At 42.6% G+C, this 18,570-nt stretch overlaps 1 protein-coding gene across 2 annotated transcripts in view; it reads right to left on the bottom strand.

Moving 5' to 3' along the window:
• Nucleotides 1-340: 340 nt before the first annotated feature.
• LOC129816668 (rho GTPase-activating protein 15-like) overlaps nucleotides 341-18,570 on the bottom strand; it is a 52,609-nt gene continuing 34,379 nt past the window's right edge. For both annotated transcript variants that reach the window (XM_055871428.1, XM_055871427.1), the window contains exons 11-13: nucleotides 18,418-18,552; nucleotides 6,637-6,742; nucleotides 341-1,305 (exon numbers count right to left, since the gene is read on the bottom strand). In XM_055871428.1, the coding sequence (XP_055727403.1) occupies nucleotides 1,122-1,305; nucleotides 6,637-6,742; nucleotides 18,418-18,552 (425 nt within the window). In that variant the 3' untranslated portion in view covers nucleotides 341-1,121. The remainder of the gene's footprint in view (nucleotides 1,306-6,636; nucleotides 6,743-18,417; nucleotides 18,553-18,570) is intronic.

Genomic DNA, 18,570 nt, shown 5'->3' on the forward strand with positions numbered 1-18,570 from the left:
AAGTAATCATCTCATCCTGTGTGTGTGTGTGTGTGTGTGTGTGTGTGTGTGTGTGTGTGTGTGTGTGTGTGTGTGTGTGTGTGTGTGTGTGTGTGTGTGTGTGTGTGTGTGTTTGTTTGTTTGTTTGTTTGTTTGTTTGTTTGTTTGTTTGTTTGTTTGTTTGTGTGTTTGTTTGTTTGTTTGTGTGTGTGTGTGTGCTTGTTTGTTTGTTTGTTTGTTTGTTTGTTTGTTTGTTTGTTTAACCCTTAAAACTGAATCTTGAAATTGGAGGAGAAAGGGAGACTTTTTCCAATGTGCTTGTGGTTTCATACAACGTATCTGACAAAACCAAACTCAGTGCTCGTATTCAAAGACTTCTTTTTAATTTCCAAATGTGTCTGAGACAGGCCCCATTTGCATAGAATATAAAAAACAGGTACTCACAGACGGCTGCAGTTTGGAGTTGGTATTTAGGATGATGCTCATTCAAAGAGTTGAATCAAAACAACACTGGAATGCATCACACAGGCACACGTATGCACAAACAACTCAACATAGCATCACTTATTGTGTGCGTACTTCTTTCATGATAACTGCGCTGTAGAAGGCAATGGACGAATCAGAGCACAAAATACAGTCCTTTACTATTATGGATTTACTAATGCAAAATTCACCAAATACAGTTTAGTTACTGGGTTCAAACTGACAGAAAGAATAGTGATATAGTTAAGCAATAAGGCCCGAGGTAGTGTGGTCTATCGCCAATACACCAAGGCTAAGGGCTGTTCTTATGCAACGCGGAGTGCCTGGAAACTGGCCCTATACCACAGACCCTCGAGGTACCTTATTGCTATTATAAACTTGTTACCAATATAATTAGAGCAGTAAAAATACATGTTTTGTCATACCCGTGGTATACAGTCTGATATGCCACGGCTGTCAGCCAATCAGCATTCAGGTCTTGAAACACCCAGTTTATAATAAAATATAAATTATATCCCCTTTTTAAATGACTAACACTTTAACATAAGGTGTACATCCTCCCTATTAATAATATATTACAGTAATACTAGCAACTCGCTCCAAGCTTTATGCACAGTAAGTCCTCTGTTTCATCCATAGCTGTGGATAAAATGTCCCTATCAATTCTTCTGCAGGCCGAAGATCTCTGGGCTCTCAATGAGGATGAACTCCACTATCTGGTTCTGATAGACCATGTTGACCGCCATGTTCCCACAGTCCAGCTCAGGCCACATAAGTGTCGGGCCAAACACAATGCTGATGCCTTGGGTCGACATGAGGTTCTTCTGCGAGCACGTCAGAATCCTGCAGAGAGAGAAGGGTTCAATTATCTGGGATAATAAGAGTTTGAAACAATGGGATAAATTCATAAAAAGTCATGAAACAAGGTTGGTTTTTCAAGTCAACATCAATGATCATCACAAAAAGAGATCTCATTTCCACTGGATGATGGTGGATCATTTTTACATACGTTCACCAGATTTGTCAGCAAGGCAGATTTTTACCCTTGAATGGCCCCTGTTGAAGGCATCTCCTATTTCAGTATTGGCAACACTGTATATAATTTGTGCACCCAGCTTTGTGTATTCAAAGGTCCAGGTTCAGCCACAACTAAACCGCTCACTTCATACCACACGTTCAGCACCGGCAGTGAACTGAAGAACATTCATTGACTCTATGTATCTGAATAGGGAAAGTTACTAAATCAATCTGGTTGGAGTGTCAGTGTAAAGATGTCTGGAGAATCCTGGGTATCAGGAAATCAAGAAGCAGGGGCCTCCAGAGTGGCACAGTGGTCTAAGGCAATGCATATCAGGGCTAGCTGTACCACTAGAGATCCTGTTTCGATCCAGGCTCTGTCGCAGCCGGCCGCGACCTGGAGACCTATGGGGCGGCGCACAATTGGCCCAGCGTCGCCCGGATTGGCTAGGCAGGGATGTTCTTGTCCCATCGCGCTGTAGCAACTCCTGTGACGGGCCTGGTGCAGTGCACACTGACACGGTAGCGAGGTGTACGGTGTTTCTTCCGACACATTGGTGCGGTTGGCTTCCGGGTTAAGTGAACATTGTGTCAAGAAGCAGTGCGGCTCGGCTGGGTTGTGTTTCGGAGGACGCACAGCTCTCGATCTTCGCCTCTCCCGAGTCCGTACAGGAGTTGCAGCGATGAGACAAGACTGTAACTACCAATTGGATACCACGAAATTGGGGGGAAAAAGGGGTAAAAAAAAAACTTTTTATAATAAATGGAAGGAAATCAAGAAGCACATGCAAGTCTTGTACATTATATACATCCTGTAGGTTTCTACGCCACAATGAGGAAATAGGTTCTTCAGTGACCCGCTTTTGTTTTACTTTACAGATTGCCTCACCTTCTTCCTTTGCCATAATCCATCCGAAATATATTCCATTATCTTGATATGAGCAGTACGCTATGCAGTACGCTATGCAGTACGCTAAGCAGGGTGCATAGAAGGACTACTTTCCAGGGGAAAGCACAGAATACGTGCTAGTATTTTTGAGAAGCATTCTCCCTGAGCTGAGGCTTGGCTGTGGGACAGAGACGCCAAGTAGGCCCAGGCAGGGGGACTCACTCCGCTCCTCTCTCTACTCCCTCCGTGGAGGAGGCTGCCACCCACAGGCCTCTGGGCCCATTATGGAGTGAGGCCTGGAATGGGATGGAAGGCCTGTGGCATGGGGCGCATCTCCAAGTTGTCTGTGGGCTCTTGACGAAGCGTTCTGAGGTGGGATGGGGTCCCTCCATGTTCAAAACGAATCCACACACGGCCTCTCAGCAGATAATTGCATCCAAAAGGTATTGTCAAAGTGCCAGGCCTAGGCTGGTCTGCTCTGCTCTCAGCGCTCTGCTGCGGCGTCTGAAGCTGGTCTTTTGGAAAGCCCTAAATATGTTATCTATGACTGAAATATATATTTTTTAATTATTATTAAATAATAAAAAACAGCCTGTATATTTTCCAGCGTCACAACGGCGTACATATTTAGTGAACATGTATTATAAAAAAACAAAGCTTTTTTTTCCATTATTTTTCAGTATATGGAGTTAGTATTCTTTGTGACAACTACCTTAATAGTTCAGTCAACATAACATGTAGCTGTTGTACAGGCAGATATACAGGTACGCAAGAGAGCAATCAGGATAGGCATTTCAGACGGACTGACATTCACACTAGAGTTAGTCTGTCTAAACAGCTGATTTCAGTGTACAGTCTACAGTATGTCAATTAAAAGCTTCTCTGAAAAGGTTAGGATCAGGCTGTACCTCACCAATGGAAAAATGCCTCTAAATCGTTAATCGTATGTGATGGTCAACATCTTGCTCTGCCATATGTCATTATAATATCGACACGACGTGGGCACATGCCATGCATACTTCTCAACCTCATTACGGACAGAAAGCCCTGACGATGATCCATCCTGACATCATGAATATTTATCCTCATCTCAATTTGGGGTAATCAAATATATACTTGTCCATAAAATATGCTATCATGATACTGTGTCAGAACGAATGTGTAGTGGTGTAGCCGTGTACTGTGGTAGTTTATGTATGGAAGTAAGGCAATAGTAGTAATAATAGTGGTCGTAGCAGCAATAACAACGTAGCTAGTACTGAACAGTGTCTACCAGTGCCATAATGCTATAAGTTACAAAACGCTGACGTTTTGGACTATTGTGGGAAAAGTGCCATAATTGATTCCAGACGTGAACTCTTAAGTTCACAGGTAGGAACGTAATTGCAGGAAGTAAAATTCCCTGGCACCTATTTAGCAATGCTACCATAGCATAACTACAGTACAGATTCACTCTCACCACATGCATGGGCCATCAGAATTTGGCCCATGCATGGGCCATCAGTTACTACTACTACTTGTACTACCTCTACTACTACTAATACTACTACCTCTACTACTACTACTTGTACTACCTCTACTACTACTACTCCTGCAGAAAACAAAATCAGACTTTAAATACTGCACAGCCAAACATCACATAAAGACTTGTCAGTAACACTGCAACTGGCACAATGATTTCAAAATCCCATGGGGGCATGCACAGCTATCGGCAGTGAGTGTCCAGCCTACCGTACCCTGAGAGGTGACCAGAGGGCACTCATGATTTGATCTGACGAATGGTTGATATCTCCTACATGAGCTGACGTGCATGGCCCAAGATGCCAATGGTAATTAATTAGCATCTCATTTCGCCAAGCGGGGCATGACAGAAAATGGGAGCTGGACCATGATGGCGTCCCTCCTACTCTCATTCCTCCTCCTAATTGGGTCAGGATCATTGACTTCTTCAGGATCATGAGACAGATAATAAATTGAGGTGAGGAGGAGATGAGAGGAGACTGGGCCTGGGAGCCGGAGGAGGTGGGGTGCGGTGGAGAGGTGACGGGGGGGTGGTCTATGGCTCGGAGGTTGAAACTGTAAGCGTCAGTCTCGTAAAGTGAACAGACAGTGCCCCATCTGATCTGAACTAAAAATACCCCATGGGACCAAACATTTGTTCAAGTGTTGAAAAGTTTCCAGTGAGCATCTTCTCAGTGCACTGTGGGTACAAAACACTGCATGGGAACATGGCAGTTGAGAGCCAATCATAAGAGCTGTCCTAGACAGACCTATGCCATCCATTCTGCTCCAGTAGCACCCGTTGATTTTGTTACTCTCCTCGTCTCGGCTGTGGCTTCCTACTACCCCTAGAGACGTTACATCCAAAGGTTTGTTTTCCACTCAGCAGTAAGGTCAGCAAGAATTGAAAGACAGAAAACAGACCCATGGATTTTTTTAAAGCCCTTGTGGTAAATGGTACCATGAACAGCAGTGATAAAAAAAAACTGAAATAGGAGAATAAATAGAATAACTAAGTGAAGGTACCCTTCAGAGAATCTGCTTTTCTTGACCACATCATCACAATGCATGAACATGGCTCCATATGGAAGCCAGCCAACATGGATCACGGAGAAAGAGGAACACTGTTTCCACACAAGCAGAGCCACAACAAAGCAGTGAGAAATGTTCATAGACTTCTGCATTTACTGAAGGCATGGTCAACCCAGCCAGGACTGAAATAAAACTGCTCAGTGAACTCTTGGATGATAAACCACTCTTCATTTTGTAACAAAAGTCTTTTAATGTGGGAGGCAGGGACACACACATTAACACATTCTCTCCACAGGGCCTTTTTGTAATCTCATTTGATATCTTTGATGAGGCAACATGCTGATAAGTGTTTTTCAGATTTAACTCTGTACTCGTATTCTTTTCTTCTAATTGTCTTTAGAAGATTTTCTCAGTGTCTCCTCTCCTTCTCTCCTCTGGCAATCTCAGAGAAAATATAATATACTATACCTGGTCCTCTCTTTGGCAGAAAAAAGGCAAATAATAAGTAAATAAATAAATCACACATGATCCTAATTAACTGTGGTCTGCTGTGTAATTTAGATTGGGCACACGTATCTAGCAACAGAGAGTGGGACTGGGAGTGAAAGCAGTACAGAGCGAGAGGGAGAGAGAGAAAGAGGTGAATAAGATTTAAATCAAATCAGTAGGTGGGGGTGTAGCAGCCAAAGTTCTGGATCTGGTCCCTAGGGGACCCTTCTCCTGCCATTCTGTCACATGACATCTTCTGGCTTAATAATTTGCAAGGTAAGAGGACAGGGGGAAGTCATTTTGTGGCGGGGACAGACTTGGAGGCAATCCCATTGCAGTGAAACCGTTTGGGCAAAACAATGCATCATTAACTTTACTTCACTTTATTCTCATAAAATCTGTCAATGGACTATTATTCAACATATTATATTATGCAAAACTGCATAAAGGAGCTACAGGAGAAGGAAAGAGGACTGGGAAACGTAAACCCTTTATTTAGCTGTGTCATTGCTGTAAGAGAGAAAGAAAGAGAGATAACGAAAGAGAGAAAGAGAGACAGAGACAGAGATTCTTCGGGGGTATCGCTGCAGGCGATTCTGCATGGGGATATGAGTGAGGGACTAATTGAGGGACCTGGCATTCGGAAGCGAACAGACAAACACACACACCCGTCCTCTGCTGCAGCCAAGGGGTATGTTCCAGTTAGGGAGGGGCTCATCAATCTAAAATGATTCATTTGGCCTCCTGTGTGGGGTGGTAAATATGGCTAAGATGGGATAGAACACCTCTCCTGGGACATGGGTTTAGCCATATGGCCCCTTTAGCCTGGCCAGGACTGTCAGAGTGGACCGAGGCCAGGCAGGCAGCACTGAGGTCATTTCCCCCTTCCCTGTACACATGGGACCAGGATGCTTCGGTCGGGTGGGGGAAGGGGGATAGGAGGGTCATAGAAACTTTCCACCGAGCTTGATGTTTTAGTCTGACCCTCTGTTGTCAATCAGATTTCTTAAAACACTAATAAATAAGATACTTTATGAGTTCTATCAGTAGCTATTGTAGTACCATTCGCCTGCTTTATTCTACAAATCAAAACCAATATTATTGGTCACATACACACATTTAGCAGATGTTATTGTTGGTGTAGTGAAATGCTTGTGTTCCTAACAGTGCAGTACAATGCGTCCGAATTCTGGACATTAAAAAAACAACATGTAGTGCTCCAATGACATGAAAGGCTGTGAACTTACGTCTGCAGGTGTCTAAAGAGTACTCTCATGGTGTCCTGGTTGGGTTTAGGGAGCTGAAGTACTAGCTTCTTCATCACCTGTACCTTCTGTTTGCATTCCTTCGTCTCTGTTCAGAAGGAAGATTTGGGGGAATATCACTATAAAGATTGATAATCCAAATGTAGATGTTTGTCTGATTATACACATTCAATTCAAGAGTTAGTGAGACTTTACATTGTGTGTTAATGGATGATCATTACTGTTATTACTGGAAGCCATTAGAGCCTTAGTGTTACTGAAACACAACACTTAATGGCTGACCAATTAGCTGTCCCGCGGGAATGTCCAAGTCTCCAAACCTCCAATGGGATGTCAGATGGGCCCTTACCCATAATGCAAAAGCCTTAGAGAGACGGTAAACTGTTTGGCGACATTGTATCTGATTTATGACCTCTATAAATTGGTAGAATCTATCATGTTATGATGGCTGATGGGTAACACTCCTCTCCTGATAGTGTATGCCTGCAGGACACTGTGCTTTAATAGGTTAAAAGAATACACCAAGGAACTCTCTCAAACACTGTGCATGTGTTTTAATGGGAATGGTGAGACTTTATTTGATTGCAATCAAACAAAAATAGAAACCTAATACATTGGTCAGATGAGTTAGATAATCCCAGAGAGAAAATCCTTGATGATTTAGTACTCATAGGGGCAGGCCAGGCAGGGACGTCAATACAACCAACCCAGAGATCAAGCTCATTTTCCACCCCAAACTAATTTAGCGTGTTAATCTGAACAGATGTTTGCTCGCTGTTATAATATTCCATTTAGGAACAGTTGGGGAAACACATGTGAATGTGTGTTTCTGTAGTTAGCTAAAGAGGGAGAGAGTGAAAGAAAATAACTGAAATACAAGAAAACCCTGAAAACTGCAACAGTCAGTAACATATATACAGTCAGTAACACATCTCAGTCAGTAACAGTCAGTAACACATCTACAGTCAGGAACACATATACAGTCAGGAACACATATACAGTCAGTAACAGTCAGTAACACATCTACAGTCAGTAACAGTCAGTAACACATCTAGTCAGTAACAGTCAGTAATACATCTACAGTCAGTGACAGTCAGTAACACATCTACAGTCAGTAACACATATACAGTCAGTAACACATCTACAGTCAGTAACAGTCAGTAACACATCTAGTCAGTAACAGTCAGTAATACATCTACAGTCAGTGACAGTCAGTAACACATCTACAGTCAGTACCACATATACAGTCAGTAACACATCTACAGTCAGTAACAGTCAGTAATACATATACAGTCAGTAACACATCTACAGTCAGTAACACATCTACAGTCAGTAACACATATACAGTCAGTAACGCATCTACAGTCAGTAACAGTCAGTAATACATCTACAGTCAGTAACACATATACAGTCAGTAACACATATACAGTCAGTAACAGTCAGTAACACATCTACAGTCAGTAACACATATACAGTCAGTAACACATATACAGTCAGTAACAGTCAGTAACACATATACAGTCAGTAAACAGTCAGTAACACATCTACAGTCAGTAACAGTCAGTAATACATCTACAGTCAGTAACAGTCAGTAACACATATACAGTCAGTGACACATATACAGTCAGTAACAGTCAGTAACACATCTACAGTCAGTAACAGTCAGTAACACAGCTACAGTCAGTAACTCATCTACAGTCAGTAACACATCTACATTCAGTAACAGTCAGTAATACATCTACAGTCAGTAACTCATCTACAGTCAGTAACACATCTACAGTCAGTAACAGTCAGTAACAGTCAGTAACAGTCAGTAACACATCTACAGTCAGTAACACATATACAGTCAGTAACACATATACAGTCAGTAACAGTCAGTAACACATATACAGTCAGTAAACAGTCAGTAACACATCTACAGTCAGTAACAGTCAGTAATACATCTACAGTCAGTAACAGTCAGTAACACATATACAGTCAGTGACACATATACAGTCAGTAACAGTCAGTAACACATCTACAGTCAGTAACAGTCAGTAACACAGCTACAGTCAGTAACTCATCTACAGTCAGTAACACATCTACATTCAGTAACAGTCAGTAATACATCTACAGTCAGTAACTCATCTACAGTCAGTAACACATCTACAGTCAGTAACAGTCAGTAACAGTCAGTAACAGTCAGTAACACATATACAGTCAGTAACAGTCAGTAACAGTCAGTACCACATCTACAGTCAGTAACAGTCAGTAACACATCTACAGTCAGTAACAGTCAGTAACAGACAGTAACTCATCTACAGTCAGTAACACATCTAGTCAGTAACAGTCAGTAATACATCTACAATCAGTAACAGTCAGTAACACATATACAGTCAGTAACAGTCAGTAACACATCTACAGTCAGTAACAGTCAGTAACACATCTACAGTCAGTAACAGTCAGTAATACATCTACAGTCAGTAACACATCTACAGTTAGTAATACATCTACAATCAGTAACAGTCAGTAACACATCTACAATCAGTAACAGTCAGTAACAGTCAGTAACACATCTACAGTCAGTAATACATCTACAATCAGTAACAGTCAGTAACAGTCAGTAACACATCTACAGTAAGTAACAGTCAGTTACACATCTACAGTCAGTAACAGTCAGTAGCATTCAGTAACACATCTACAGTCATTAACAGTTGATCCATCTATTGGCACCTGTTACCTGGTAGAGATGACAATAACCTATAATCTCCAGAGGAAGCCACAGGTTAGGGGTAACACTGATGGCCTAATAGAGTCTACTCAGCACTGCTTCTTCTGATTACCCCAGGTTGTTAGCAGACAGAGCCGCAGAGTGAGGCTAGGTCAATGTTTGGCCCCCTGTCTGTTGTACCGTGGAGGCTCCCCTTGAGCACGGCCAGAGCAGATGTCTGAGTGTGCACCGAGCTGGCACGGGCACAGGTGGCAGATGCCCGCGTCGGGTGCCAACCCCCGCCAGTTGGGCACAGATGGACAAACACGTTCTGGAAAAGAGAATAGGGCCCCTGACATTCTGCTCTAGGTGAGCATGGCCTAAGCCATGCTCTGTTCTGTCTCTGCTCTGTCTCTGCTCTGTCTCTGTTCTGTCACTGTCTCGGTCACTGCTCTGTCTCTGCTCTGTCTCTGCTCTGTCTCTGCTCTGTCTCTGCTCTGTCTCTGCTCTGTCACTGTCTCTGTCACTGTCTCTGTCACTGCTCTGTCTCTGCTCTGTCTCTGTCACTGTTCTGTCTCTGTTCTGTCACTTTTCTGTCTCTGTCACTGTTCTGTCTCTGTTCTGTCTCTGCTCTGTCTCTGTCACTGTTCTGTCTCTGCTCTGTCTCTGTCTTTGCTCTCTCTGCTCTGTCTGTGGGAGCTTTCCCTGTCACTCTCTCTCAACAAAGTTATCCTGTTTCGTTTTTGTCCTCAGTATCAACTATGACTGGAAGTTATCACTGAGATTAATGGAAGTGACTTAAGATGAGAGTTTAGTAAACACACTGAAATGGACCAGGTAATATATCTGTTAAGTACACTTTCTAAGAGGCGTCTGGTGCTACATAGCTAATCAATAGAAGGCCTCACCCTAAAATATTTAATCTAGTCTCCATAACTGGCACAAAGGACATGATTCATTAATGACTTTGCCGTTGGTGGCTGACATATTGGAGATGCCCCTCAGCTCACCATTGTAGACAGATGGAGAGGAGAGTGTCACTAATTTAAAGCAGGCTGAAATGCCCTGTTAGGATTATAGTATCTGAATGTGCTGATTCACTCCAATGTACCACACCCTGTGACATATAGCCTGACCTGTAAAGTCACACAGGGTCATGTTGCATGTTACTGATTGAGCACGGAAGCTAGTTGAATACAGGGCAGCATTTAGTGCAAAAAACGGTGTGTAACTTTCAATTAATTGGAAACGGTGCTGTTCTGAAGGACATTTGAAAAATGGGGAGGGGTTGGGTTATGGGTTGGGGAACGCTGTCAGGATGGACGCTGCCTTTTACATACGCCACTCATTGCTTCAAGCCACACCCACCAAAAAGAGCAAATGTACCTCAAAGTTTGTTAAAAAAACATTGAAAAACGTTTTGTAGGAATGTGTCATTCAGTACAAACTGTCACGCAACATAGCAAACGCTTGATCGGACTGAACGCACCCCAGGCAATACTGCTCTTCACACAAACGTTCAAAACCGTTAGATCATTTTCAGCCTCCTTATAGATTATCTTGATTATTGAATTGACGGAGCTGACTCATTGTGGTACCACACAACACTAAATGTGGTACCATTTCATGGAAGACCCCGTTTTCTTTTGTTGACGAATCCAATATTGTTATAGATCTGGCACCGACAGGAAAGCAAAGTCTCTCAATCAAGGGACACAGCGTACCCCACAGAAGACTAAACAAACATTAGTCATGTTAACTTTAGTCCCCGGGTTGCAGTATTAGGCAGATGTTGGCCACCTAGAGGGGATGAAGTAATTTATGACTTGTTGTGAAAAGAGACCATTACAACTCCTCATCCAGGTTTGCATACAACACAAACAAACACTGGTGGTCCAATGTAATTCAATACTGGATGGGGCGTAGCCTCTGGAACAGTCACTTGATCCAGAACAAAGATTGAAAAGTGATTGAGGTGTATGGATTGGAACAAGAAGGTAAGTGCCCCCAACATGTTTTCTTTTCCTATCTCTAAGTAGAGCTAATAACCTACAATATAGACATTTCTTTATTATTATTTCATAGTTACTTTCATATTGTATCACTAAAACAATTACTACCAACTTACAGCACATTTTATAGACAATTACTGCGAGAGAAAAGAAGAAACCTGTACACTGCTCTTGCTAATATCGCTGCTCTATATTAGGCTTTACGTACCGGCCTCAAGGGCTTAAAAAGCTCTGACGAAGGCCTTGAGGCCGGTACGTAAAGCTTAATAAAGAACAGGAATTACTAGCAAGAGCAGTGTGCAGGTTTCTTATTTTCTCTCGTGTTATTCAATTGTTACCATACACCTGCAATAAAGAAAGCTCAGATGTGCGTGTGTCTTTTGAACTTTCAATAGACAATCACTGCAGAATAGCCTTAAGTGTTTCAATCACTGCAGAATAGCCTTAAGTGTTTCAATCACTGCAGAATAGCCTTAAGTGTTTCAATCACTGCAGAATAGCCAGGGACTGGATACAAATCCACCATCTAAACCGCTGTGCATTTAATCCCATTAACAGGGAAACATAATTTGTTTCAGGAAATCTAGTATCAAAACAGCCTCATCTCCAGCCAGGCGTAGCGTGTGGCATGGATCACCAGAACCCTGTCAGGGCAAATATTATCAGAAAGCAAATAATCCTGGAAGTTGTGATTGAGATTGTAAATGGATTGCAATTGTTTGCTTTTGGTTAATAAGTAACAAAGTCTTAGAAGATCATTGAATGCCCCCATTTCATAAAAAGGTAGTATATTGAATTATCTTGATCAAAGGTCAAATTGAATTATGAAGAAATGTTATTCTCAAACTGAAATATTACCATATAAAGAGGTCTCAGCACAATAGAGCAGAAGTGCAAATTTCAAGATCATTTTTAATAATTTGTACAATTTTTCATTGCATGTTCATGGTAGTGCTTTGCACCACATTTCCCATTGAGGAAAAAAATACAAACATAATTAATTATCATTATGAACACAGATCACATGTCAAGAATCAATCTGTGATTATGATGAGTTCTCTGTATAAGTCTCTCTCAATAAGTCAGATAACAGAAAGAAACCATAGACTGTCATACCAATCAGAATAACTCCTTCGTAAAGGGCTTGTAAGGCTCTGGGCTCTCTGCTTGCCTTTCTGAGATGTGCACTTTGCATTTGATGTAGAATAAATAATGACAGGATTTCCTAAATCTTTCTGTTAGTTTTGTTCTACCGTAATGGTGATTATTAGCTATACTAGGCCAGGTCAAAAAGTATGTGCAATTATTTACGTACAAATGCTGTGTCTCTTTGAAGCTTGAGAAGTGGTGTGTCACCCAAAATGACCTGGCACTAGTGCTGGACGTTACAATTTTCCAATAAAGATCCTGATGAAATAGGCATCTGATGAACTGACCCAATTGTAGCCTGGACCGTTTGCAGAATATAGGATATCACCATGTTAACCATTTACTAACGAGTAATAAACAATAAAAAGAGGAATATGATTCTCTTAAGTTTGTCATATACTGTACATCTAGTTTAGTCACCCTAATCGACAGTATTATCGTAAATACAAAACCCTCATTGGTAAAGTTATTGCTTAAGTGGGTGAATCAACTCCTACTGAGAGAATACATTCTCTTGATTTTCTGTGCTGAGCTGTTTTCCACTGTGTTGTTTGTGTTTTTGTGTCAGTATAGTGACTAAATCAGAGCTGTGTATTAAACTGTGCTAGCTACTTAGTGATGAGAAAGTCCCTGGTTTGATGGAGATGTGAGACGAGGAGCAGCTTACAGACTTCTCTCCACTCCCCGCCTCCTCTGGGTTGCCCAGTTACAAATTCACATGACTCCATTTCCATGGTTACTGATGGCACAGACAAGGACCCAACAACTTGGGAAAATATGCATTTTTTTCTAATTAGCATTTTTGAATTAACAAAAGAAGATTTAAAAGGTTGCTGGTCATCAATTTCTGAGAGCAAAGAATGGAATAAAATCTGTTCATGTTAAAAGAGGTCAAATCTGTTTCAACAGATAAAACACAGACAAGCATACTGAGAATTTCAACAGATAAAACACAGACAAGCATACTGAGAATTTCAACAGATAAAACACAGACAAGCATACTGAGAATTTCAACAGATAAAACACAGACAAGCATACTGAGAGTTTGCACACAGCCATGAACATGTAACATGTTAGTTTACACATTTACTGGCAACACTAACAACGCCGCCACCATCCTCTACAATCCAACCCCATGGTTTCAGTGTTCAAACATCAACTATAGACATAGTGCTCTAACAAGATCTAACTCAGTTCAACAAGATCTAACTCAATTCATAGTGTTTGCATTGATTTGCTTGCGGGGAAAAAAAGGAGTGTTTGTCTGCGAGACAGGTGGCTGGAGATTCCAGATTCCCCTTTCTGATACTGAGGCCCACATGAATAATAGAACGTGGTAAGTTGGTGCCAGGATCAGGGCCTGCAAACACAGCTGCTCCCCTCAGCCTTCCAAGAATGAACAGCACACTGGGAAGGGAAACAGGGAGATAGTGCATGCATGGGCCCCACCTGAGGACCTCAGACTGAGCAACTAATCAAACCTACGGGCTGAGACGGAGAGAAGAGAGAGGGAGAGGAGGGAAGATAGAGGAGGGGAGGGAGAGAGAAAAGAGAGGGAGAGAAGAGAGACGGAGAGGAGGGAAGGGAAGGGAGAGGGAGAGAAGAGGGAGGGAGGGAGGGAGAGAAGGGAGAGAAGGGAGAGGAGGGAGAGAAGGGAGAGGGAGAGGAGGGAGAGGGAGAGGAGGGAAGGGAGAGAAGAGTGAGGGGGAGAAGAGAGAGGTAGAGGAGAGAAGGGAGAGGAGAGAGAAGAAGAGGAGGGAAGCGACAGAGGAGAGAAGAGAGAGGGAGAGGGGGTAAGGGAGAGGAAAGAAGAGTGAGGGAGAGGAGAGCCGAGAGAGGAGAGAAGAGAGAGGGAGCAGAGGGATAAGAGGGAGAGGAGGGAAGAGATAGGGAGGAGAGAGGGAAGAGAGTGGGAGAGAAGGGACGGGAGAGAGAGAGGAGAGAAGAGAGAGGGAGAGGAGGGAAGGGAAGGGAATGGAAGGGAAGGGAGAAGAGAGGAAGGAAGAGAGAGGGAGAGGAGAGAAGAGAGAGGGAGAGGGAAGAGAGAGGGAGGGGAGGGAAGGGAGAGAAGAGATAAGGAGAGGAGGGAAGGGAGAGAAGGGGGCATCTGTTTATACAAAAGTAGAGAGAAAACTAATGAAACAGGATACCAGGAAGAGAAAGGAAAGAAGATGCAGGACTGAAGATATGATGTGATGATAAGTGTCTGTATTTAGGATATTTAGGAGATAACAATATCATATCTATCTCCATTATCTGTGGCTGAGACATTACTTTCATATGATATGAAAGGACTGGACCACATACAATAATACTCCAGCCATCATGTTGTAGTACTTGTAAGTATTTTTGTCCAATGGACACAAGCTCTTAGCCCATGACTCAGGTAACAATACAATACTGCCTGTTGCTTCCTGGAACGGTGGTTTCAATTAGAGACCTGGTGATGTGTACTCAAGGCCGCCTATTCAGCCCACCATCCATCCACACAGGCCACAGACCCATAGAATCTCCCCCTAATGTGACCCTATTACAGGGCCAGCCAGCACAGGCGATAGGACTAATGATGACAACCCATCTCCATCACTAGAAGACAATCTCCCAGTGTCTCCCAATCCCAGTGTCTCCCAATCCCAGTGTCTCCCAATCCCAGTGTCCTAAATGGGGGATGACGGTGTCAAATAGCTCTGTTTAGTAATAATGGATTGGCTGCAGATGAGGCCTTGCTCTAATGTTCTGGACAGTTCAACCAGCTCGTTATCTTGGACTACGACTAAATGACAAGGGGCAGGTGATTACCATGTGCTGATGCCAAGTTATTTCCCAGTATCTTTGCAATGTAAATAAATGGCGTACCTCAATGAATGGCGTACCTCAATGAATGACATACGCCTCCATATGGTGACTAATACATCTATTTAGTTGCCCTCTCACATTAAAACTACATGAATTTAGTGGTGAATCTGTAGTGACCCTGGTCGTTTCATCTCTACGGTGTAGCAGGTTATCCTAATTACACCTCCTGCTATGAAGGGTTTTTTACACTGCTAATTAGTTGTCTAAACGCTGTCTGAGCCTCATCAGCCGTGTTCATGCTCATCTGATTAACTGGATAGAAACACCTTGAGCATCAGAGGGGATTCTGGTCTACATTCTGGAGCATGTAAATATTTATTGCCAAATTATACCACCACCTTGGGATTGTTTTCGCAATCTGTTTCAGGGGCTTCTAGGGTTGCTAAGTGAATATTTGGCCATGGGATGGACATTGATAACAGCAGGCACTTTTGTTAAAATGACACATACATAACAAATAGGCATTACATCGGGGAATAATAAAAATCACGTATTAAATAAAGCACATTATTCAATATCATCTCCTTATGTTTCGTCCATGGAGCTCAGGCGAGTACTCTAACCCTGAGGTGGCGTTACATGGCCCAGGTAGCTTTTCAACCTTTAATAGCATTGTTTACACAAGGTTAACACTGGCATCGGTAGGACGGCAGATAGGGTGGAGGCCTGATCATTGGCATGATAGTGGTTAATTCAGAGAGAGAGAGAGACCAGACAGACAGATAGACCGGACAGATAGAAAAACACATAAGGCCTTTATGAGACAACTTGGTGTACCGTAAATGGAGTGAATGATAAAGTGTACATACTGTTCAGCAATGTTCCCTCAAAAGGTTTTCATCACTGAGAAAATGTCAGGTCTGCTGGGTGCAAACTTGAGCGATGTGAACATTTACTGTGAACACTGAGGCTGTACAATCGCAGCCAATGTGTGGTGTTCAATGTTGGCCTACAATCCATGACTTGTGAAAACAAACATGCAGGTCTTGCTATTAACCTGAAAATGTTGTTGTGTTGTTTGATGCAAGAAACCACTTTACTAAATAAAATGCATCATTATTCCCACACCATTATTGCAGAGAATCAGACAAAGTATGCTACCCTCTGCCTATTGGCTACTTAGCTTATTCAAGCCTATCTCAAGATACAACACCGCCCCTTTAAGATAAAAAAAATAAGCTCTTTACCTGACTTGCTTTTCAAAGATGTCTAGAAATGTACATGTTTTGTGCTCTGGTAGGAAACAATCACTCCCCATTGCTGACTACAAATGATCTATAACTGGACTAATAACACACTAACTAGTAAAGGAAATGAACAACATGTGCACATGTGGCTACATGCAGCTCTCACTTTGATCTGAAAACAAGCACATCTTGGTTAGGTTGCACCAGTCTGTGTAGAGTAGGGGCTGAGTCCTGTGTCAATGCAATTGAATCCTACTCCGATGCGTTCTGCTTACAACAAAATCTCTTGCATAGTTGGTTTTGCATACTAAGTCTTGCATAGTTTGTTTTGTTTCGGTGTGTTGCAATGAAAGTAGCTAATATTGCGTTGATTCGATCACAATTCCCACAGTAAAGGGAAACGTTGATTGTGTTACCTAAGGGGGAAAACTCTAGAAAGTTGAGTGAAGTTCAATCTCGTGCTTCTCTATTTCTTCTCCTCGGCGTTCCCGGGAGAGCTGCGCGCTTAGAGGGAACATTGCTATTCAGTGTCATCTTGATGTTCTTAGAGGATATTATGCAACCTAAAGTTTATAACTCTGATGTTGTTTTGCTCTGGGCCGATACGTGGAGATAGTGGAGGAATCTCTCTCTCTCTCTCTCTCTCTCTCTCTCTCTCTCTCTCTCTCTCTCTCTCCCCTCTCTCTCTTGGGTGAAGGCCTGATTATTGGCATGATGGGGGATAATTGAGTAGTGGGGTGGTGTGGGGTGGCATGTGTGAAGGGTTGTGTCCGTGTATGTGTGGAGGGATGTGAGTGTGTGTGAGTTTGTATTTGTGTGTGTTGGAGCGAGTGAAAATACGACGACACATGACTTAGTGGCAGATCTGATCTTGTGATAGCTTCTGTCTGGACTGCCAGCCCTGGCTGGTTTGGCCTTTAGCCTGTGGAATTCCCCCACTTAGGACCAGGGGATTTCAGGGATGAGAGAGAGAGAGAGAGAGAGAGAGAGAGAGAGAGAGAGAGAGAGAGAGAGAGAGAGAGAGAGAGAGAGAGAGAGAGAGAAAGAAAGAGGGGAGAGAAAGAGAGAGGGGAGAGAGAGAGAGACCCACATCACCTCACTGTTCAACAGCGACCTCTTTTGACTCGACAGATAGAAAGCTGTAGATAAGCCTGCTACCTTAAAGAAACCACTTGGTGTACTGTAAGAGTAAATGATACAGTATAAATACTGTTCAGCGTCATCGTAACGTTCTAAGAGGATTTATTCACCGCCTCCAAATTCAACCTAAATTTCTAACTCTGATGTTTTGCTCTGGGCTCATACCTCGGTGCCAAGTGACCATGTGGAAATATGGCTATTGATTTCACCTCTGTTGTTTTCCAGATAGTGGAGGAGTTTCAACGTAGCATACCACAGCTCACTCCTCTCTCTCAATTCAATGTTCAATTTAAGTGCTTTATTGGCATGGAAAACATATGTTAACATTGTGAATCTCTCCCTCTCTCTGAATGAAAAGTAGTTTAGTGCTTAACTGAGCGGCCTTGAGGACAACGTTTCTAGAGGCAAATAAAAGCAGATGAAGTATAAACAGGATTAATGTTAACACACCAAGGGACCTGATGAATGTGTTACTATGTGAAACCCAGGCTAGCCTGCATATGTCACTGGTTACACAGTTCTGACACAAATGCTATTCATCTAGATCTAGAGATTTTCAATGCAGTCCATATTTTCACTCTTCTTGACCTTAAAAAATGAAGGTGACTGAGACCTGACTGCAAGTGCATGCCTTGCAAATATGCTTAAAATATGCTTTAAAAAGAAGCTGACACTAAAATGTATGTGCTGATGACAAACAAAAGCAGCCCCAGCTGGCCTGTATACTCACTGATGGCCTCCACAAACAGCTCAAAGAATGGGAAGGGAAACAGCGGCTCTGGCAGTTCCCGAAAAAACATCTTGAGCGCCCCGGTGACAACGTGGATGTCCTCCCATTGGCTGTCGTCCAGGTTAAATACCACCTCTGGGACATCACCAGGAA

Source organism: Salvelinus fontinalis, chromosome 19, assembly GCF_029448725.1.
Source record: "Salvelinus fontinalis isolate EN_2023a chromosome 19, ASM2944872v1, whole genome shotgun sequence".
NCBI lineage: Eukaryota > Metazoa > Chordata > Actinopteri > Salmoniformes > Salmonidae > Salvelinus > Salvelinus fontinalis.